This window comes from Lathyrus oleraceus, chromosome 1 (assembly GCF_024323335.1).
Source record: "Lathyrus oleraceus cultivar Zhongwan6 chromosome 1, CAAS_Psat_ZW6_1.0, whole genome shotgun sequence".
NCBI classification, from domain to species: Eukaryota; Viridiplantae; Streptophyta; class Magnoliopsida; order Fabales; family Fabaceae; genus Lathyrus; species Lathyrus oleraceus.
In genome coordinates this window covers 348,607,933-348,629,159 of record NC_066579.1, presented here as the reverse complement: position 1 = coordinate 348,629,159, position 21,227 = coordinate 348,607,933, and the positions used below count along the sequence as shown (strand labels likewise).

General features: G+C 29.8%; 2 protein-coding genes across 2 annotated transcripts; both read right to left on the bottom strand.

The window, feature by feature from the left end:
* Nucleotides 1–1,667: 1,667 nt before the first annotated feature.
* On the bottom strand, nt 1,668–4,294 carry LOC127106243 (tyrosine-protein phosphatase DSP5). Its single transcript, XM_051043547.1, has 5 exons — nt 4,179–4,294; nt 2,777–2,870; nt 2,310–2,367; nt 2,157–2,200; nt 1,668–2,055 (listed from the first exon to the last, which is right to left on the bottom strand). The coding sequence occupies exons 1-5, from the start codon at nt 4,292–4,294 to the stop codon at nt 1,798–1,800; spliced, it is 570 nt and encodes a 189-aa protein (XP_050899504.1). The 3' UTR covers nt 1,668–1,797.
* Nucleotides 4,295–17,447: 13,153 nt separating this feature from the next.
* LOC127135979 (basic blue protein) lies at nt 17,448–18,007 on the bottom strand. Its single transcript, XM_051062596.1, has 2 exons — nt 17,786–18,007; nt 17,448–17,670 (listed from the first exon to the last, which is right to left on the bottom strand). The coding sequence occupies exons 1-2, from the start codon at nt 17,973–17,975 to the stop codon at nt 17,471–17,473; spliced, it is 390 nt and encodes a 129-aa protein (XP_050918553.1). The 5' UTR covers nt 17,976–18,007; the 3' UTR covers nt 17,448–17,470.
* Between the last annotated feature and the right edge of the window lie 3,220 nt (nt 18,008–21,227).

Below are 21,227 nucleotides of genomic sequence, written 5' to 3'. Positions count from 1 at the left end.
AAAAACTATGTAGAAGGTGTTTTGAGCAGATTTGACATTAGCAAAGCAAAGCATGTGAGTAATCTATTGGCGAATCATTTTAAGCTATCTTTTGAACAACATCCGAAGACATACTCAGAGATTGAAGGTTTGTCTAAGATTCTTTATGCCAATGCAGTTGGTTGTTTGATGCACAATATGGTTTGCACTAGACTAGATTTGGCACAAGTTTTTAGTCAAATGTACATGCCATCAAATATCTTTTCGTTAAGAACATTAACAAACAGTCTCTTGAACCTTGTAATATTGGTAGGTATCACATCACCTTGCCACGAGGACCCTTTCTGATCACACCATCATTATCATCGGAACCATTTTCCTTCAACTTGTAGTGCGACTCTCCACACCTTGGGAACTCATTCATTTTTTCATACTCTTTCATGTATAATATGCAATCATTATGACATGCATGTATTTCGACCTAGTCCAAACCCATTAATCACACAATATCTTCTTGACCTCATAATTATGGTTCAATAACGTGTTACCTTCTAGTAGCGTGTCTTTCAATAATTCAAGAAATTAAGTAAAACTTTTATCCGACCACCCACTTTTCTCCTTCAAATTAAACACTTTTAACACAATTGAAAATAGTGTAAAATTTTACAAGGACAATAAATAATTCATCTATTGTTAGGAAGGTTTATTTTGGGGAATTCAAGAAAGTAACACACTCAATTCTCGTCCTCATGAATTAACATATTGATTTTCATCCAACTACGATCCATAGTTACGTACTTTTTGAAAATAAAATAGAAGTCTTACAAAAGTTAACACAACAACAACAACACAAATAACAACAACAGTAACAATATTAAACCCTAAGTCTAAAAAATAATAATAACAAATATCTTAACAACAATAACAATAACATTACTAGTAAAATCATGGAAAAGTATTTATGTATCGAAAGCGTGATGAGAGAGTAAAGGAAATGAGTTGGTATGAGTTTCGAGATTCCTTATTCAAGATTTGATTGAGTTTCTTTATTCTAGTCACTACGCCAAATAAGGGAAAAGAGGGCGCTTTTTTTGGCCTATAACAGCGCTTTAAAGCGCCCTCTAATCTGGCGCTGGCATAGGTAAAGACAACGCTTTTTTCCTGGTGAAAGCGCTCTCTAAAGTGGCTCTTTAAGCCCTTTAAGGGCCACTTTAGAGGGCGCTTTTTAAAGAAAGCGCCCTCTAAAGTGGAAACTTTTAAGGGTTTAGAGGGCGCTTTTACTGGAAAGCGCCCTCTAAAGTGGAAATTTAAAGGGTTTAGAGGGCGCTTTTACTGGAAAGCGCCCTCTAAAGTGGGTGGTTATTTAATTTTTTTTTTTAAAAAGCGCTATATTTATTTATTTATTTTAGACAACCTGTATATTGAAGCAGTACACCTAAAACTGTATAATTTGAAGCCCTTTTTCACACATTGCATTCAACAAGCCTTATATACAACAATCCATACATATACAACAATCCACTGATATATAATCGTTTAACTTCTAAAGATTCTAAATATACAACCAATTCATAACTTAAAAAGAAATAAAACTAAGTAGCAAAAGCATCTCTGAGATGTATGTTTTTTTTAGTTCTTTATTGTTAACTATGAATAAAACTAAGTAGCAAAAGCATCTCTGAGAATATGCATGTCAATAGCAGTACTCAAAAGATCTTTAAAAACCCTAAGGATATATGTTCAAAGACTCCAAAAAATTACTTTGAAGTATGAGTTCTCTACCAAATCCAAAAATGGAGTTGATAGCCAGTGCAGCAGCTAAAACGATGTCAAACGGGGTGGCTTCTGCGTAGTCTCGCCTTGATACATCAATTTGCGCTTCTTTGAAGCACCTTGATACTGGTAGATGATGCTGTAGAGGCACTGCCTAAGATTTATGATGTCAAACATCTCTATAAATGTTAAATCCGCTGTCCTGGATTTAGCACCAGCATAGCGCTGGTACTCCTCAAACACAGAAGACAGACACCAGTTCTGCATCTTTCTGAAGCAACCAACTACACAACCTGTTCTATGCTGCATTACAGAAGAAAAATCATCATTAGAACAAATAATTAGGAATTCAAAACAGAAATTCAGAATTGAGAAGATAAACTTGCAAGTGATCAATCTTATACCTTTCCTCGTTTGCAATGAATCAAAACAGGGTGATTTCTCACATCTGAAACCAGACAAAATTAAGGAATTAGATATCTAACAAACAAGAGAAACACCAACAAAGATATACAAAAAATCTGCATTTCAAAGTTGAATAAGCTTGCTTCAAATACCAAGTAAAATTTTCAAAGCCTCCATAATAGAATCACTGAGAATAGGTAAAGAAACTTCCTGCAGAAAAATACAAAGATTTATTAACTCTAAAATAAAATAAAAAAGATAAAACCAAAAATGAATCACCAATCCACATAGGTCAAATTTCATGATTATTAGCAGCTAACACCAACCCATATTTATGATAAACCCCAAACCCCCTTTTCCCCCTAATTATACAATTAGACCTAAAACCCTAATCTAATAATCTGCAAAAATAACACAATCACAGAAAAAATTCAAACTTTGAGTAATACACATACATTTCATGATTTCAATGAAATTTCATTAACAAAATTCAGAATGATTCAAACAATCACAGACTTTTTAACAACAATCAAAACCCAATTCAAAACATCATACATTGAAATAACATGATTAAACACATTTGAACACAAATATGATGAATACGAATATAAAAAGTTACCGTTTTCCCCTCAATTCCAAATTGAAATAGACGAATATTCTGTGATTTAAGAAACTCCAAATTCTCCTCCGGATAGGGTTCAGGACACAAGTATCTGCATCAATTCGAAAAAAGTTTCACCCTAACCATATATATATATATATATATATATATATATATATATATATATATATATATATATATATATATATATATATATATATATATATATATATATATATATATATATATATATATATATATATATATATATATATATATATATATAACATCAATAAATCAATAAATAAAGAGTCATTTTAATCATAGTTAACAATAAAGAACTAAAAAAAATGGAACAGTTGGTGAAATTTAACCCATAATGCCTAGTCTCCATTGCTAGCATTGCAACACAATAATTATTGTTGAGAATACTCAATAAATGTATGAACCAAGAAAAATGAAACCAAAAATGAACAATAGCGAACGTCAGAAGAGAAACCAAGTAATATGAAGATTAGAAAAATACCTATGGTGTCAAAATCGAACAGCTAACAACGAATTAATAGAAGGAGGAAACGTCGTAGATCTAACAGAGGTGGAAGGAGAACACCTTAGAAGTAGCGAAAATCGTAGCAGTGAGAACCCTAACGTGAAAAAGAACGAAAATAACAGAGAGTGAAATAACAAAACGCGCAGTATGTTATAATTTTAATGTTTACTAAAGGGGACCTTAGAGGGCGCTTGTGGAAAAAAAGCGTCCTCTAAAGGGGGCCTAAGAGGGCGCTTATGAAAGCGCTCTCTAAGGCTTTTCAAAAGCGCTTTATAAACTGGAAATGCACATGGACTTATAGAGCGCTTTTTTAAAAGCGCCCTCTAAGGGTAACCTTAGAGGGCGCTTTCTAAAAAGCGCCCTGTATTGTTGTCTCTCTATCTCCTCCTTATTTTTTCGCTTCACCTTAGAGGGCGCTTTATTACAAAAGCGCCCTCTAAAGTGCGCTGTCTATTCCAGTTGTTCGCTCCTTATTTTTTCGCTTCACTTTAGAGTGCGCTTTTGTAATAAAGCGCCTTCTAAGGTGCGCTGTCTATTCCAGTTTTTGGCATAGTGAGTTTTATACAAGTTCCCTTCCTCCTTTGTTTACTTCGCTCGACTTGGAAGATGGAGTTTGGTTTGGTTTAGTGGAGAAGATGAAGAAGGTCCTCTAATCTCTAGGGTTCAAAAAGTTTATAAGAAAAACAAAAATAATGAGAGTTAACATAATGATATTGAAAACTAAGAGCGCCTTTAGTTTTTCTCTCGGTTGGCATTTAGAACCTATGGAATAACTAATTTAAAATTTAATAAATAAATAACGTAAAGTAAGGGCACCATTTAAAAAAATTAAAAAAGAAAATATTATTTGTTGGGAATCGAAATGTGTACCTTGGAAACTTTTCCCCTCGGTTGTTAGCGTAATTGAGAAAATAAATAACTCTATTGCATACAAAATAATTGTTATTTGTAAGAAATATCATATACAACTTCATACCATTGACCATTTTCTTTTTTAGAAGAATTATCTTTTATGTATGATTAGGAATATATTTTTCAATGTTATCAACCACTCCAAGCAATAAATTATTTAATGCTTTCTTTGATGATAACATTGAAAAATTATTCCTCAAAAAACAACACAACAACACAACAACAACAAAACAAGAGTAACAATAATAGAAACAACAGTAAAAATCAACAACAATTAGAACCATATAAAATAGAGTTTGATTTAAAGGTGAATATGGATACATAAATGAAATATATAGTTTTCAGACAGAAATATGAGTTAGGTTTAGAGAAAGAGTAAATACATAATATTTTTTTATAAAACAGGAGATTTCTCCTCTCTATCAACCCTTGGTCCTCTCATCTCTAGCAAAAATTGAAGCGTTCTCTTTTCTACATCTCATTTTTATGCTTTTCCTTTCTTTATTATTTTTATTTTTTACTTAATTATAACATTTATGTATTTTATTAATTTTATCAATTTTATTGTTGAGTATGTGTAATGTTTATCTCTTGTACACGTGTGTCTTTATAAATTACATAATACTAACAATTAAGTTATATATATATATATATATATATATATATATATATATATATATATATATATATATATATATATATATATATATATATATATATATATATATATATATATATATATATATAAAACATTTTAATTTAACGCATTATTTTTGTTGTCAACCTTTTTTTTTTTGTTTTAGTTCAACTTTTTAAGTTTAGATTCTTAACTAAGTTCTCAAGCGAATTTCATTGATAGCTATATTGAATTTAAAGTTGAGGATAATACTTAGTTTTCAAAGTTGAGGACTATATTTAATTTTCTTTTTTTAAGTCATTAAAAATAGTTTTAACTAAAACATAAATACAAAAATCGACTCCTCTTGTTGATTAAGTTTTTTTTTTTAATTTCAAATGTTGATGACTATGTTGAACCTTATTTTAGTTTAGTAATTCTATTTTTTTTATAAAACATAACTCAAAAATATTAATAATTATTTTATCAAGTTCATCGTTATAGTTTTACTGTAAACAAATTCTTCAAATAAAATTGAATTAAAAAAAGAAAATTGAATGTACATATCTTTTATCACTAAATATTTAGACAAATGCCATACCACTTATTTGTTCCAACATTTGTCTTCTTTTAAAAGATTACAACACGATTTGTTTCAAATCATTTCTTTCTTAAATAAATTAAATTAAAAAAAGATTAATTTGACATGCATATTTTTTATTATCAAAAGTTGTTAAATCGTTCACAAAATAAAATTAGCCACCAAATCAATGAATACAATTTTGTGATCGTAAAATTCAGTCTCAAAAAACACTAATATTTAAATTTTTTTAATATTTTATTTCCTATCTAATTTTTAATTTTTTAGTTAAAGTTTCACATTTTTATTATTTTAAGAAAAAATATATATATACTTATATAAAATAAATTGGATCATATAATTTATTAATAAAAAAATGTAATTTTAATGACAATTAGTTTAAAAGATAATTTATATAATATTTTAATTCCTATTTCATCTATAAAATATTAAATGAAAAGTGCATACATCTCAGACCAAAAGGTACTCATTTTAATTCTAACTTCCGGTCACTAGTAAAATCATGGAAAAGTATTTACGTATCGAAAGCGCGATGAGAGTGTAAAAAAATGAGTTGGTATGAGTTTCGAGATTCCTTATTCAAGATTTGTTTGAGTTTCTTTATTCGAGTTTCATATAGGTTTCCTTCATCCTTTGTTTACTTCGTTCGACTTGGAAGATGGAGTTTGGTTTGGTTTAGTGGAGAAGATGAAGAAGATCCTCTAATCTCTAGGGTTCAAAAAGTTTAGAAGAAAAACAAAAATAATGAGAGTTAACATAATGATATTGAAAACTAAGAGCGCCTTTAGTTTTTCTCTCCGTTGGCATTTAGAACCTATGAAATATCTAATTTAAAATTTAATAAATAAATAGCGTAAAATAAGGATACCATTTAAAAAAATTTAAAAACATAAAATATTATTTGTTGTGAATCTAAGTGTGTACCTTAGAAACTTTCCCCCTCGGTTGTTAGCACAATTGAAAAAATAAATAACTTCTATTGCATACAAAATAATGGTGATTTGTAAGAAATATCATATACAACTTCATACCATTGACCATTTTCTATTTTAGATGAATTAGCTTTTATGTATGATTAGGAATATATTTTTAAATGTTATCAACCACTACAAGCAATCAATTATTGAAGGCTTTCTTTGATGATAACATTAAAAAATTAATCCTCATAAAACAACAACAAAACAAGAGTGACAACAATAGAAACAACAATAAAAACCAACAACAACTAAAACCACATAAAATAGAGTTTGATTTTGAGGATGAATATGAACACGTAAATGAAAAATATAGTTTGCTGGCAGAAATATGAGTTAGGTAGGTTTAAAGAAAGAGTAAATACATAACAATTTTTTATAAAACTAGGAGGTTTCTCTTCTCCATCAACCCTTGGTCCTCTCATTTCTAGCAAAATGTGAAGAGCTAGATAGAAAAATAAAAAAATAAAGCGAGGAGATGAAACCACAACTAAATGAGAATGAGAAGAATAGATAGATATGTGACTCCGTTTTCGATGTTACTCCATCAAAACTAACTATCGTGAACCTTTGAGTTGATGTCTCTGTCTAACTATTTTCTATAGAGGTTTCCTTTCTTCTTATTTTTTTGGTTCTTTCCCATTTTATGCTTGCTGTATTTTTTTCCTGAGAATGAAGCACTCCCTTTCCTATATCTCATTTTTATGCTTTTCCTTTCTTTATTATTATAATTTTTAATTTTATTATGAATTTTATGTATTTTATTAATTGATTCTATTTTATTGTTGGGTATGTGTAATGTTTGTCTCTTTTACATGTGTGTCTTTATAGATTGCATAATGCTAACAATTAAGTTAGTTTATATATGTGTATCTTGTAACACCCTTTTTTTTTTAGATATTTTATTATATTTTAATTGTTTGAGTTATGTATTTTGATGATTTATTTTATGTATGAGTGTTTGCAGGGTATGTATCATTGAGTTAGAGGTATAGAGAGATGATAGAAATAAGTAGAATAATTTAGAATTGTTTTGATAATTAAAAATAATGTTTTATTTATTTTTATTATATTAGTTAGTGAAGATAAAATAATTTGGACAAATATGAGAAATTAACAAAGTTAGTGGGAGGAAGGAATATGAGATAATTAAGTTTGGGTCAAGTTGGTTATTTGGAAAAGTTTATCCTAAAAATAAAAAGTTAAGACAAACCTAGGTTTATGGAGATTTTCGCAGTACGTGACATTTGAAAAAAAAAGAGCAAAGAGGCAATAAGAAAGGTTATCAAGGGAAGAGAGTGAAAGTTTCAATTCATAATTTTTGCAAGGAATTCAAATAAGAGTGAGAACTTGTTCCAATAGTAATGAGTATGGTAGAAGAGTAGAATGGAAGAACCTTTAACCTCCTTAGGGTTGTGTGTTTTGATTCATAATTTTGAATTGGGATGCTACGATGGTTGTTATATGATGATTATATGATGAATTTCATGTCCTTTATGTATGTGTATTTTTCTATTTTTATGATTGAACATATATCCACCATTGTTACAATTTCGAAGGTTTTAGCCATAATCTTAAAATTGTGATTAAATGATTGAATTTTGTTAAAACTGTAAATTAACTTTAGATAATTAGAGTATTGCATGAGTTGTAATTTTCTGAGCGTTTGGATTTTTACGGAATCGAAATCGGAGGTCCGGAAGACCTCCAACGATGAAAAACGCAGAAAATTCAGCATTCTGTCTGTCACGATCGCGCTCAGCGCGAGAGCCTTTTTTGTGTTTTTCGGTCGAAATCGTTTTGGCTATAACTTTTGATTCGTAAGTCCAAATCGAGTTTCGTTTGAAGTGCTGGATATCTGAAATAGAGGGTTATAACTTTGTTTCAGGGATAATATGAGTTTGGTGATTATTTCATGGAAGTTTGTGGGGTTGAAGAAGATGAAAAAATTTAATGGAAATTTTAGAAAAACAACAACGTTTTAGTAACGTCTTCGTGCATGGTTTTGATCATAACTTTTAACTCGTGAATCATTTTGGGTTGGAGTTTGAAGCATTAGAAATTTGACTCTCAAAGATATAATGTGATGGTGATAAGTGAATTAATTGAGTATTATTCCTATGCCTATTGTGTTGGTGAAGTTTTTGTTCATACATTCGGTTAATGAATTATTGACACATCCCGACGATTTTGGTAATAACTTTTATTTTGTAAGTCCAACTTTGATGTCGTTTGAAGCATTAGAAAGCTAACGCTCAAACCTATGACATGTTAGTGATTATTGAGATGTTTGAATAATATTCACATGCCTACTATGTTAATAAATGTATTGGTTTATATGTTTGATTGCTGAATCGTTGCATTATTGTAATATCATGGTGTGATAATTATGTTGTTATGTCAATGATGTTAAGATGTTGACGAGTTGTTGCTGTTTTGTTGATATTATTTATGTGGTAACTTGAATTAGTTATTGCATGATGAATCGTGTGATGCATAAATGATGAGATGTGTGTGGGGATCCTTTAGGTGAACCTTGTTGTGTTAATGCATGTTATTTGAGAGTCATGCATCTTGGTGTACGGGCTTCAGTCCAATTTTGGTGAGCCTCGATTCTATGGTGATGGGTCGGGTGCGAGTAGCTAATTCTTATTATGGGGGATTAGTTAAGAGTTACCTATATTGATGGTAACAAGTTTTGGTGAGCCTTGATCCCATTGTGACGGATCAGGTGCGAGTAGCTAATTCCTATTATGGGGGATTAGGGAAGCGTTACCTATGGTGATGGTAGCGATTTTGTGTGCTCCGGTTCCTAGAGGGAATCAATCTTATGGTTGGGATCATGGAGTGAGATGAACCTGAGTGTTCATATTTGGTACCACATGTATGTCGAGTCGGTGTTGAGTATATTGCATAAGTGTTGCATTTGATTTGGTTGTCGTTGATGTGTTGTTGGGTGAGATGTTGTTGCATATTATGTTAATGATAATTTTGATGTGGTTTTGTATGATGTTAATGATAATTGAGATGTTATCGTGTATGATGTTGATTATGATATGGATGTAAAAATGTGATATATTATTGTGCACGATTGTGTAGATGTTGTACGCTATTCTTCATTCTATATCATTATTATTAAAATGAATTCTCACCCCTTCTGTTTGAATGTTGCCTTTACATGGGCATCGTGCAGATACTCAAGAGTAGTATTGCTGAAGTAAGTGGAAGGTAGCTCTTGGATTACTTCTTTATTTTATCGCTTTTACTAGTGGTACCTTGCTATAATCATGTAACATTGGGTTGGGGTAAACGTTTATTTTATTCCTTATGTCTGATTATGGTGAAGTCAGAAGACTAATTTTGTTGTTGAGAATTCTTAAGATGTTGAGTTGATTGATTACAACTCTCTTATTTTATTATCACAATTGAAGTTAAGACTAGATGTTATTACTTGCTTTATCTTCCATAATTGTGATGATACTTCCGTTGCGATGATACTTTAACAAGGAAGTCAGTGTGCGCTGACAAGTAATGAATGTCTTATTATGTGAATATGTAATACCGATCAAATGAGATGGATGTCGTGTAAACATTCCAAGTATGATTCAGATAAGTTGGATGTCGTGTAAACATCCTTATTATAAATGTGTGTATTGAAATTTACTGTTGAAACCCGTTTTACGAAGCAGGTCGTGTATGTTATGAATGTGTGACACCTTACGTGGTTTTATTTTATATTTAATTTACACGATAAATTATGTGTGGGGTTTAGGGTTTTACATTAGTGGTATCAGAGCAGGTTGGTCTGTTCGGCCAGGTTGTCTAATTATGTTTGTTCCCTAGTATGCGAAATGTGTTTGAGAACATTGTCGATGCTTGTTTTGTTTTCCATTTGTAGGTTGGGAATGAAGCAAGTGGGGGAGAAGCATCTGCTTCTCTTGGATGTTCCAACTATATAGAGATTGGACATCATGTTGTTACATACAAGAGTGTAGTGTTGGCTAGTTAACTTCTTTTGAGAATGTTATCCTTTTCCTAAACCCAAAGAGAGGTCGGATTCGAGGATGGTGTCGGTTAGCAAAATGGTGAGCAATCAGGTATTGTTAATGTTGTTTCTCGGAGAGTAGAGAGTGACATGATGACTAGTGTTATGTCAATGGTGTGTGATTCCCGGTTTTTTCCTAAAGATATTTGCGACTTGCCTCCGGATTATGAATTTAAATTCGATGGAGGTGAAGCGTTGACGTTTGTATCAGCTAAGCAAGTGAGAGAGTCTGTGAAGGATATGGCACAAGTGTTTGTGATGTTAGCTTCGTTGGAAGCTAGAGAAAAGGGTGTAGTTCGGGATCTTCCTGGAGTGTGTGAATTTCCTAAAAGTGTTTCCTGAAGACATCAATGATTTGCCTCCAGAGTGCCGAATTGGATTTTTTGTAGACTTAGTACCTGGTACTAGTCCGGTGTCGATGACTCATTATAGGGTGTCTGCTTCAGAGTTGGGGAATTAAAGAAGTAACTAGAATATTTTCTTGAGAAGAATTCTATTCAACCAAGTGTTTATCCGTGGGGTGTGTCGGTGTTATTAGTGAAAGAAGGGGGTGGTAGTATAAAGTTATGAGTGATTTGAGAATTATATTGTAGGCATTGAAAGAGAACCATTTGTACGCAAAGTTTTTCCAAATGCGAGTTATGGTTAAAGAAAGTGAGTTTCCTTGGTCATGTGATTCTAGTGGTGGTATAGTTGTAGATCTATCGAAGATAGATGCCATGTTACAATGGGAGACTTTGAAGTCTGCCACTGAGATTAGAAGTTTTTCTTGGATTGATTGGTTACTACAGGAAGTTCATTAAAGGTTTTTCAAATTTAGAATTGTTGTTAACTCAGTTGACTTGAAAGGGTTAAGCCTTGGTTGGGATGTGCATTGTGAAAAGAATTTCCAAGAACTCAAGAAGAAGTAAATGTCTGCTCCAATTTTGATTTCGATGAATCCAAGTGAGTCCTTTGTTGTATATTGTGATGCTTCAAAGATGTGTCTGGGAGGCGTGTTGATGCAAAATGATCAGGTTGTGGCTTATGCTTAGAGACAGTTGAGATTTCATGAAAGGAATTACCCTACTCATGATCTTGAGTTGACAACAATGGTATTCATGTTGAAGATTTGGAGGAACTACCTATTTGGCTCCAAATTCGAAGTGTTCAGTGATCACAAGTGTTTGAAATATTTATTTGGTCAAAAGAGTCGAATATGAGGCAGGGGAGATGACTTGAACTTCTGAAGGGTTATGTTTTTTATTTGAGTTACCATTCGGGTAAAGCTAATATTGTAGCTGACGTGATGAGTAAGAAGTCTTTACACATGTCGATGCTTATGGCTCAAGAGTTAGAACTGACTGAGCAATTCAAAGATATGAGTTAGTGGGTGGATAAACTCCTAACAGTATGAAGTTGGGTATGTTGAAGCTGACGAGTGGTATCCTTGAAGAGATCGGAGAAGTCAGAGATTTGATTTGAGTTTGATAGATCGTCTCACATTAATCAAGCAAGGCAGCAGATGTGATTTCTGAGTTAATGAAAATTGTGTGACGATGTTCAGAGATAAAGTTTGTGTTTTTGATGTACCCGGATTTAAGAGGAGTATTCTTGAGAAGGGTCACAAAAGTGGATTGAGTATTCATCCTGGTGCTACGAATATGTATTAAGATTTGAAGAAGATGTTTTGGTGGCCATGAATGAAGAAAGAGGTTGCCGAATTTATGTATGCTTGTTTGACCTGTCAGAAGTCAAAGATCGAACATCAGAAGCCATCGGGTCTGATGCAACCATTGAATATTCCAGAGTGGAAATGGGATAGTATTTCCATGGATTTTGTAACAGGTTTGCCAAAGACTTCAAAGGGATGTGATTCAATGTGGGTGATTATGGATAGATTGACCAAATTGACTCATTTTGTATCAATGAGGATCAATTATCCTTTGCAGAAGCTGGATGAATTGTATATTGATGGGATTGCGAAGCTGCATGGTAATCCTTTAAGTATTGTGTCAAATAGAGATCCGAGATTTACGTCAAGGTTTTGGGAAGGTCTGCAGGCTACTTTGGGTACTAAGATGAAGTCGATTTATTATTATCTTACGTAGATGGATGATTAAATAGAGAGGACTATCCAGTCTTTGGAGGACTTGTTGAGGGCTTGTGTGCTAGAAAAATGAAGCAATTAGGATAACTACTTGTCGTTGATTGAGTTTACCTACAACAACAGTTTCTATTATAGTATCAAAATGGACCATATGAGGCATTGTATGGTAGGAGGTGTAGAACTTATTTGTGTTAGTATGAGTCGGGCGAATGTGTTGTGCTCGGACCTGAGATTGTTCACTTGACAACTAGAAAGATCAAGATGATCCAAGAAATGATGAAAGCATCTCAGAGTCGTCAGAAAAGTTACCATGACAAGAGGAGGAAAGCCCTTGAGTTCAAGGAGGGAGATCACATGTTTTTGAGAGTTACACATGTAACTAGTGTTGGTCGAGATTTGAAGTCTCAAAAGCTCACGCCGCGTTTTGTTGGTCCGTACCAGATTTTATAGAGGATAAGAGAGGTGGTCTATCAGATTGCTTTGTCATCGCCGCTTGCTAATCTTCATGGTGTGTTTCATGTGTCTCAATTGAGGATATACATTTCGGACCCATCTCATGTGATCCATGTGGATGATGTACAAGTGAGACATAACTTGACTATTGAGGTATCACCTGTGTGGATAGAGGATCGAGGAGTGAAGCAGATACATGGTAAAGAGATTGCCTTAGAGAAGGTAGTTTGGGGTGGACCATCTGGTGGGAGCATGACTTGGGAGTGTGAGAAGTAGATGAAGGATTTGTATCTGACTCTACTTTCCTCAAGTAATTTTCGAGGACGAAAATTTCTTAAGTGAGGGAGAGTTGTAACACCCCATTTTTTTATTAGATATTTTATCATATTTTAATTGTTTGAGTTATGTATTTTTATGATTTATTATATGGATGAGTGTTTGCGGGGTATGTGTCCTTGAGTTAGAGGTATAGAGAGATGATAGAAGTAAGTAGAATAATTTAGAATTGTTTTGATAATTAAAAATAATGTTTTATTTATTTTTATTATATTAGTTAATGAAGCTAGAATAATTTGGACAAATATGAGAAATTAACAAAGTTAGTGGGAGGAATGAATATGAGATAATTAAGTTTGGGCCAAGTTGGTGATTTGGAAAAGTTTACCCTAAAAATAAAAAGTTAAGAGAAACCTAGGTTTAGGGAGATTTTCACAGTACGTGACATTTGAAAAAAAAGAGCAAATAGGCAATAGGAAAGGGGATCAAGGGAAGAGAGTGAAGATTTCAATTTAGAATTTTTGCAAGGAATTCAGGTAAGGGTGGGAACTTGTTCCAATAGTAATGAGTATGGTAGAAGGGTAGAAAAGAGGAACCTTTAACCTCCTTAGGGTTGGGTGTTTTGATTCATAATTTTGAATTGGGATGCTATGATGGTTGTTATACGATGATTATATGATGAATTTCGTGTCCTTTATGTGCGTGTATTTTTCTATTTTTATGATTGAACATATATCCACCATTGTTGCAATTTCGAAGGTTTTATGCATAATCTTGAAATTGTGATTAAATGATTTAATTGTGTTAAAACTGTAAACTAACTTTAGATAATAAGAGTATTGCATGAGTTGTAATTTTCTGAGCGTTTAGCTTTTTATGGAATCGAAATCGGAGGTTCGGAAGACCTCCAACGATGAAAAACGCGAAAAATTCTACATTCTATCCGTCACGATCGCGCTCAGCGCGGGAGCCTTTTTTTGTGTTTGTCGGCCGAAATTGTTTTGGCCATGACTTTTGCTCCATAAGTCTAAATCGAGTTCCATTTGAAGCCTTGGATATCTGATATAGAGGGCTATAACTTTGTTCCAGAGATTATATAATTTTGGTGATTATTTCATGGAAGTTTGTGGGATTGAAGAAGATGAAAAAAATTATAATGGAAATTTTAAAAAAACAACTTTTTAGTAACGACTTCATGCATGGTTTTGATCATAACTTTTAACTCGTGAATCATTTTGGGTTGGGGTTTGAAGCATTACAAAGTTGAATCTCAATGATATAATGTAATGGTGATAAGTGAATTGATTGAGTATTATTCCAATGTCTACTGTGTTGGTGAAGTTTTTGTTTATACGTTCGGTTAATGAATTGTTGACACATCCCGACGATTTTGGTCATAACTTTTATTTCGTAAGTCCGATTTTGATGTCGTTTGTTAGAAAGCTAACGCTCAGACCTATAACATGATAGTGATTGTTGAGATGTTTGAATAATATTCACATGTCTACTATTTTAATAAATGTATTGGTTTATATGTTTGATTGATGAATCGTTGCATTATTGTAATATCATGGTGTGATAATTATGTTGTTATGTCGATGATGTTAAGATGTTGACGAGTTGCTGCTGTTTTGTTGATATTATTCATGTGGTAACTTGAATTAGTTATTGCATGATGAATGGTGTGATGCATAAATGATGAGATGTGTGTGGGGATCCTTTAGGTGAACCTTATTGTGTTAATGCATGTTATTTGAGAGTCATGCACCTTGGCGTACGGGCTTCAGTCCAATTTTGGTGAGCCTCGATTCTATGGTGATGGGTCGGGTGCGAGTAACTAATTCTTATTATGGGGGATTAGTGAAGCGTTACCTATATTGATGGTAACAAGTTTTGGTGAGCCTCGATCCTATTGTGATGGATCAGATGCGAGTAGCTAATTCCTATTATGGGGGATTAGGGAAGCGTTACCTATGGTGATGGTTGCGATTTTGTGTGCTCCGGTTCCTAGAGGGAATCAATCCTATGGTGGGGATCATGGAGTGAGATGAACCTGAGTGTTCATATTTGGTACCACATGTATGTCGAGTCGGTGTTGAGTATATTGCATAAGTGTTGCATTTGTATTGGTTGTCGTTGATGTGTTGTTAGATGAGATGTTGTTGTATATGATGTTAATGATAATTGAGATGTGGTTTTGTATGGCGTTGATGATAATTGAGATGTTGTCGTGTATGATGTTGGTTATGGTTTGGATGTAAGAATGGGATATATTATTGTGCATGATTATGTAGATGCTGTACGCTATTCTTCATTCTATATCATCATTATTGAAATGAATTCTCACCCCTTCTGTTTGAATGTTGCCTTTACATGGGCATCGTGCAGATATTCAAGAGTAGTATTGCTGAAGTAAGTGGAAGGTAGCTCTTGGATTACTTCCTTATTTTATTGCTTTAACTAGTGGTACCTTGCTTTGATAATGTGATATTGGGTTGGGTTAAACACTTATTTTATTCCTTATGTCTGATTATGTTGAAGTCATAAGACTAATTTTGTTGTTGAGAATTCTTAAGATGTTGAGTTGATTGATTACAACTCTCTTATTTTGTTATTACAATTGAAGTTGAGACTAGATGTTATGACTTACTTTATCTTCCATAGTTGTGATGATAATTCCGTTGCGATGATACTTTAAAATGGAAGTCAGCGTGCGGTGACAAGTAATGAATGTCTTATTATGTGAATATGTAATACCGATCAGATGAGATGGATGTCGTGTAAACATTCCAAGTATGATTCAGATAAGTTGGATGTCGTGTAAACATCCTTATTACAAATGTGTGTATTGAAATTTAATGTTGAAACCCGTGTTACGGAGCAGGTTGTGTGTGTTATGAATGTGTGACACCTTACGTGATTTTATTTTATATTTAATTTACGCGATAAATTATGCGAGGGATTTAGGGTGTTACATATCCTGCTAAAGATTCAATACAACGTTAAAACATTTTAATTTAACGCACTATTTTTATTGTCAACTTTTTTTTTGTTTTAGTTCAACTTTTTAAATTTAGATTCTTAACTAAATTCTCAAGTCAATTTCATTGATAGCTATATTAAATTTAAAGTTGAGGGCAATACTTAATTTTCAAAGTTGAGGACTATACTTAATTTTCTTTTTTTAGTCATTGAAAATAGTTTTAATTAAAATATAAATACAAAAATCAACTCCTCTTTTTGATTCAGTTTTTTTTAATCTCAAATGTTGATGAGTATGTTAAATCTTATTTTAGTTTAGTAATTCTAATTTTATTTTTTAAAATAACTCAAAAATATTAATATTTATTTTATCAAATTCGTCGTTATAACGTAAACAAATTCTTCAAATAAAATTGAATTAAAAAAAAAAGAAAATTGAATGTACATCTCTTTTGTTACTAAATGTTCAGACAAATGTCGTAACGCTTATTTTTTTGAATATTTGTCTTTCTTTCAAAAGATTACAACACGATTTGTTTCAAATCATTTCTTTCATAAATAAATTAAATTAAAAAATATTAATTTGACGTGCACCTCTTTTATTCCCAAAAGTTGTTAAATGGTTCACAAAATAAAATTAACCATCAAATTAGTGAATAAAATTTTGTCACCGTAAAATTCAGTCTCAAAAAAACATTTATATTTAATTTTTTTTTAATATTTTAATTCCTATATAATTTTTTAGTTTTTAGTTAAAGTTTCACATTTTTATTATTTTAAGAATATATATATATATATATATATATATATATATATATATATATATATATATATATATATATATATATATATATAAAATAAATTGGATCATACAATTTATTAATAAAAAAACGTAATTTTAATGACAATTAGTTTAAAAGGTATTTTAAATAATATTTTAATTCCTATTTCATCTATAAAATATTATATAAAATATTAAATGAAAAGTGCATACATCTCAAACCAAAAGGTACTGGTTTTAATTCTAACTTTCGGTCACTAAATATGTCTTTAATGGTTGGTGAGTAACACTTTTTTCATCAAAATTTAATAATTGTTAAATGTTATAACCACTTATTTCTAAGTTTTTGGTCACAAAATGCAAAGTTTTTAGTAGTGTATTATGTTATATATATATTGCAAAGAAAGTAATTATAAAGAATATTAATTAGAGTTTAAATAGCATTCACCGCAATTTTCTGTCCTTGACTACAATGACCAGGAGTACCACATATGAAATAATTCATTCCCTTAACAAGTGTAATTTTATCTGCTCCAGAGATATGGAACCCAGATCCTCCAAAAGGGAAACATGAATTGTAGCCAAACTCTTTCACTGTCACCACACTATGTATCACAGGGGTGTAATTGAACACTGCATGTAGACAATAGTTAAAATCTAAAACATATATTAAATAAAACTAGTAATAATTAATTTATTGATGATGTAATAATAATAATAAGGGATCAATATTCGTTTTGATGTTTACCAAGTATGTCACCTTCCTTGAAAGTTTTTCCTGAAGGCCAATTTTGAACACCAAAGGACCAACCTTTGTCATCACCAACAGTGTATGTTTCTGCATGAATCATCTTAGGATGAAACACAAACATACATAATACTAATAGTATCATTGCAATAACACTTGAGCTATTGGCAGTGCCTCTTCCCTCACCCATTTTTTAATTGATCTAGATATCTATCACTGGCTAAATAGTTTTGAATGCTCAAAAGAGAGACTCGAGTGATGGTTTTATAGTCTATATGCATCTTAAGAAATACACCCTTCATTTTTTATTATAATTAAATCAATTTTTTACTATAATAAAAATTTACTTTTAAGTTTATGGAATAGTTCATGTTTATGGTATATATCTTTTTCAAATATATTAATTATTTAATGAATTTAAAAAAATAAACTTGTATATTGTTGGGAGTAACTTAGTGTGATCTTTTTATAAAAAAAATCACAATTTTTAAGGTGTATTTGTCATCTATAAGACTTTTCTAGTCCTTGTTTATTGTTGGTTTTTAAAATATTATTTTTAAAATATTATTCTTAAAAATTATTATAAAAATCACAATATTATTCTTAATTGCATTTTTATTTCAACTATCTCCCTTTCTCTCTCTCACTTACATTTTTATTTAAATTATTTTATATTTACAATATTTTAAATGTTATATAAAATTGAATATTATTATAAAAAGAATATGTTTGATTTTGAAATCTGTTTTACATGTTTGGTTTTGGAATATTTAGTAAATAATTTAATATAAAATAATTTCAAATATTTCAATTACAATTTTATTTCAACTATTTTATATTTCAGATTTGATAATATAAGTTTATTATGTAAACATTTCTTTCATATTTAATAAATGACTTATTTTATATTTGAAATTACTTATTTTATGTTCTAAATTTAGTATTTAAAATGAATTACTTTAATAATACTTTATAAAAATATTTGAATTATTCATTTTAAATACTCATTTTTATTATGTTTGAAACTACTCATTTCAAATATTATGGTATAAAATTGAATGTTATTAAAAAAATGGTTTTGAAATATTTAGTAAATATTTTAATATAAAATAATTTTAAACATTTCGATTACAATTTTACTTCAACAATTTTATATTTCATATTTAATAATATAAGTTTCTTATGTAAATATTTATTTCATATTTAATAAAGACATATTTTATATTTGCAACTACTTATTTTATATTTGAAATTTAATATTTAAATGACATACTTTGATATATTTAGTAAATAATTTAATATCTGAATTATGTTTTAAATTTTTTGTTTTGAAATATTTAGTAAATAATTTTGAACATTTCAATTACAATTTTATTTCAACTATTTTATATTTCATATTTAATATTATAATTGCATTATATAAATATTTGTTTCATATTTAATAAATGGCTGATTTTATAATTTTAAATAACTTATTTTATATTTTAAATATAATATTAAAATTAAATTACTTTAATAATATTTTATAAAAATATTTGAACTATGTTTTAAATGTTTGGTTTGAAATATTTAGTAAATGATTTAGTATAAAATATTTTGAACATTTCAATTACACTTTTATTTCAACAATTTTATATTTCATATTTAATAATATAAGTTTATTATGTAAATATTTATTTCATATTTAATAAATTACTTATTTTAAATTTGAAGTTACTTATTTTATATTTGAAATTTAATATTTAAAATGAGTAGTTTCAAACATAATTAAAATGAATATTTAAAATGAATAACTTAAATATTTTTATAAAGTGTTATTAAAGTAATTAATTTTAAATATTAAATTTGAAATATAAAATTAGTAATTGAAATATAAAATAAGTAATTTATTAAGTATGAAAACAATATTTACATACTAAATTTATATTATTAAATATTAAAAATAAAATAGTTGAAATAAAGTGCAATTGAAATATTTGAAATTATTTTATATTAAATTATTAATTAAAAATTTCAAAACCAAACATTTAAAACATATTTCAAAACCAAACATTTTCATTTTTTTAAAATAATATTCAATTTTATACAGTATTTCAAATATTATGAGATATATCATAATTGATAAAGAAAGTGGATTTTTTTTTTTAAATAATCATGTTTTTCAAAAAAAATACGAAAATAACCAATTTTTCAATTTTTTTTCCAAAATAACCATGATTATTTTAAAAAAAAATTCAAGAAAGTGTAAGTGAAAGAAAGAGAGATAATTAAAATAAAAGTGTAATTAAAATGTTTAAAATATAATCTTTTTAATATGGCAAACAAATTAAATTATGTAATATATATTTTCGTGAGGAAAAATATCAGAACAATGAACTTGTCTCAGTAGTAAATGGTGTGCTATTGAGAGAGTGATATTGTGTTTGATCTTCTATGGGTGAAAATTTTTGGATTATTTTGCTTTTAAAACTCCAAGTCTAAATAAATAAAAAATATAGTCATGTGACATTTAAAAATATGAATAATATAATAAAAGACAACTAAACTAAGCAGTTCATGTCATTAAAAAAAATTAGAAAAAAATATCTATCAAGAAATTATTTTAGATGGATGAATTTTTTTAAGGGAGAAAAACAGAAGAAACTTCGTAAACAAGTGTGAGAATCCAATTTTTTTATAAGGGATTTTTGCAAGAATCCCTCATACGACAAGTGAAACAAAATAGGTACTAACTTTAAAGTAAATGCAATAAATTTTTGGCACATTTTTTATGTATCAAATTAACAATTTTTATGAAACACATAATAGTTTTGTAACAAATGGAGTATAAAAAAAAATAGTAAGACTCATTTAAGAAAAGGGATAATAGATAGGCTAGTTTTAAGATATTATCTTGTAAACATAAAATTTGAACTCACCCGTTGGCATAAGAAGATTCCTCTTTTATTCTATCAAAACATTTAATCATTAAAAATAATGACATGATTGAGATTTTTACAAAAATCGTCAATTTGACCGGGGCAAAATAACTATAAATTCTTATAAATTACATGACATTTAATAGATTATTGATTAGTAATCTTTTTAAGGGGTGAAATAGAAAAATCTTTATATGACAGAAGGCAAATTCAAACTTTTTTTACAGAGATATTTTCCAAAACCCGCCTATACTGCAGAGGTAAAATACCTAGTAGAATAATTTATAATTTAATGTTTACACTTAAAACATAATTAGTGATATTTTACTTTGCTAACATTAAATTTAATATGTATTTATTATTTCGAGTAATGTAGTTGATGTGAGAATTTTTTCCTCAATCTTATTTGCCAAGAATGAGAAAGCGTGTTTTGTACGATCAACATGCTTTCATATCATTTGCTTTTAACACCTTTGATTTTCTAGCACCAGAAACAAATGATATTTTACAGAGAATACAACAGC

Bases quoted from the DNA above. Each gene is read 5' to 3' on its own strand.
- LOC127106243 (XM_051043547.1), bottom strand. From the start codon at position 4,294: ATGGTCAATGGTATGAAGTTGTATATGATATTTCTTACAAATAACAAT. The intron at 2,871-4,178 runs GTACACATTTCG...GAATTGATGCAG, and splicing joins CGAGGGGAAAAGTTTCCAAG to ATACTTGTGTCCTGAACCCT. The intron at 2,368-2,776 runs GTAACTTTTTAT...ATTTTTCTGCAG, and splicing joins TTGGAATTGAGGGGAAAACG to GAAGTTTCTTTACCTATTCT.
- LOC127135979 (XM_051062596.1), bottom strand. From the start codon at position 17,975: ATGGGTGAGGGAAGAGGCACTGCCAATAGCTCAAGTGTTATTGCAATG. The intron at 17,671-17,785 runs GTAAACATCAAA...GTCTACATGCAG, and splicing joins CAAGGAAGGTGACATACTTG to TGTTCAATTACACCCCTGTG.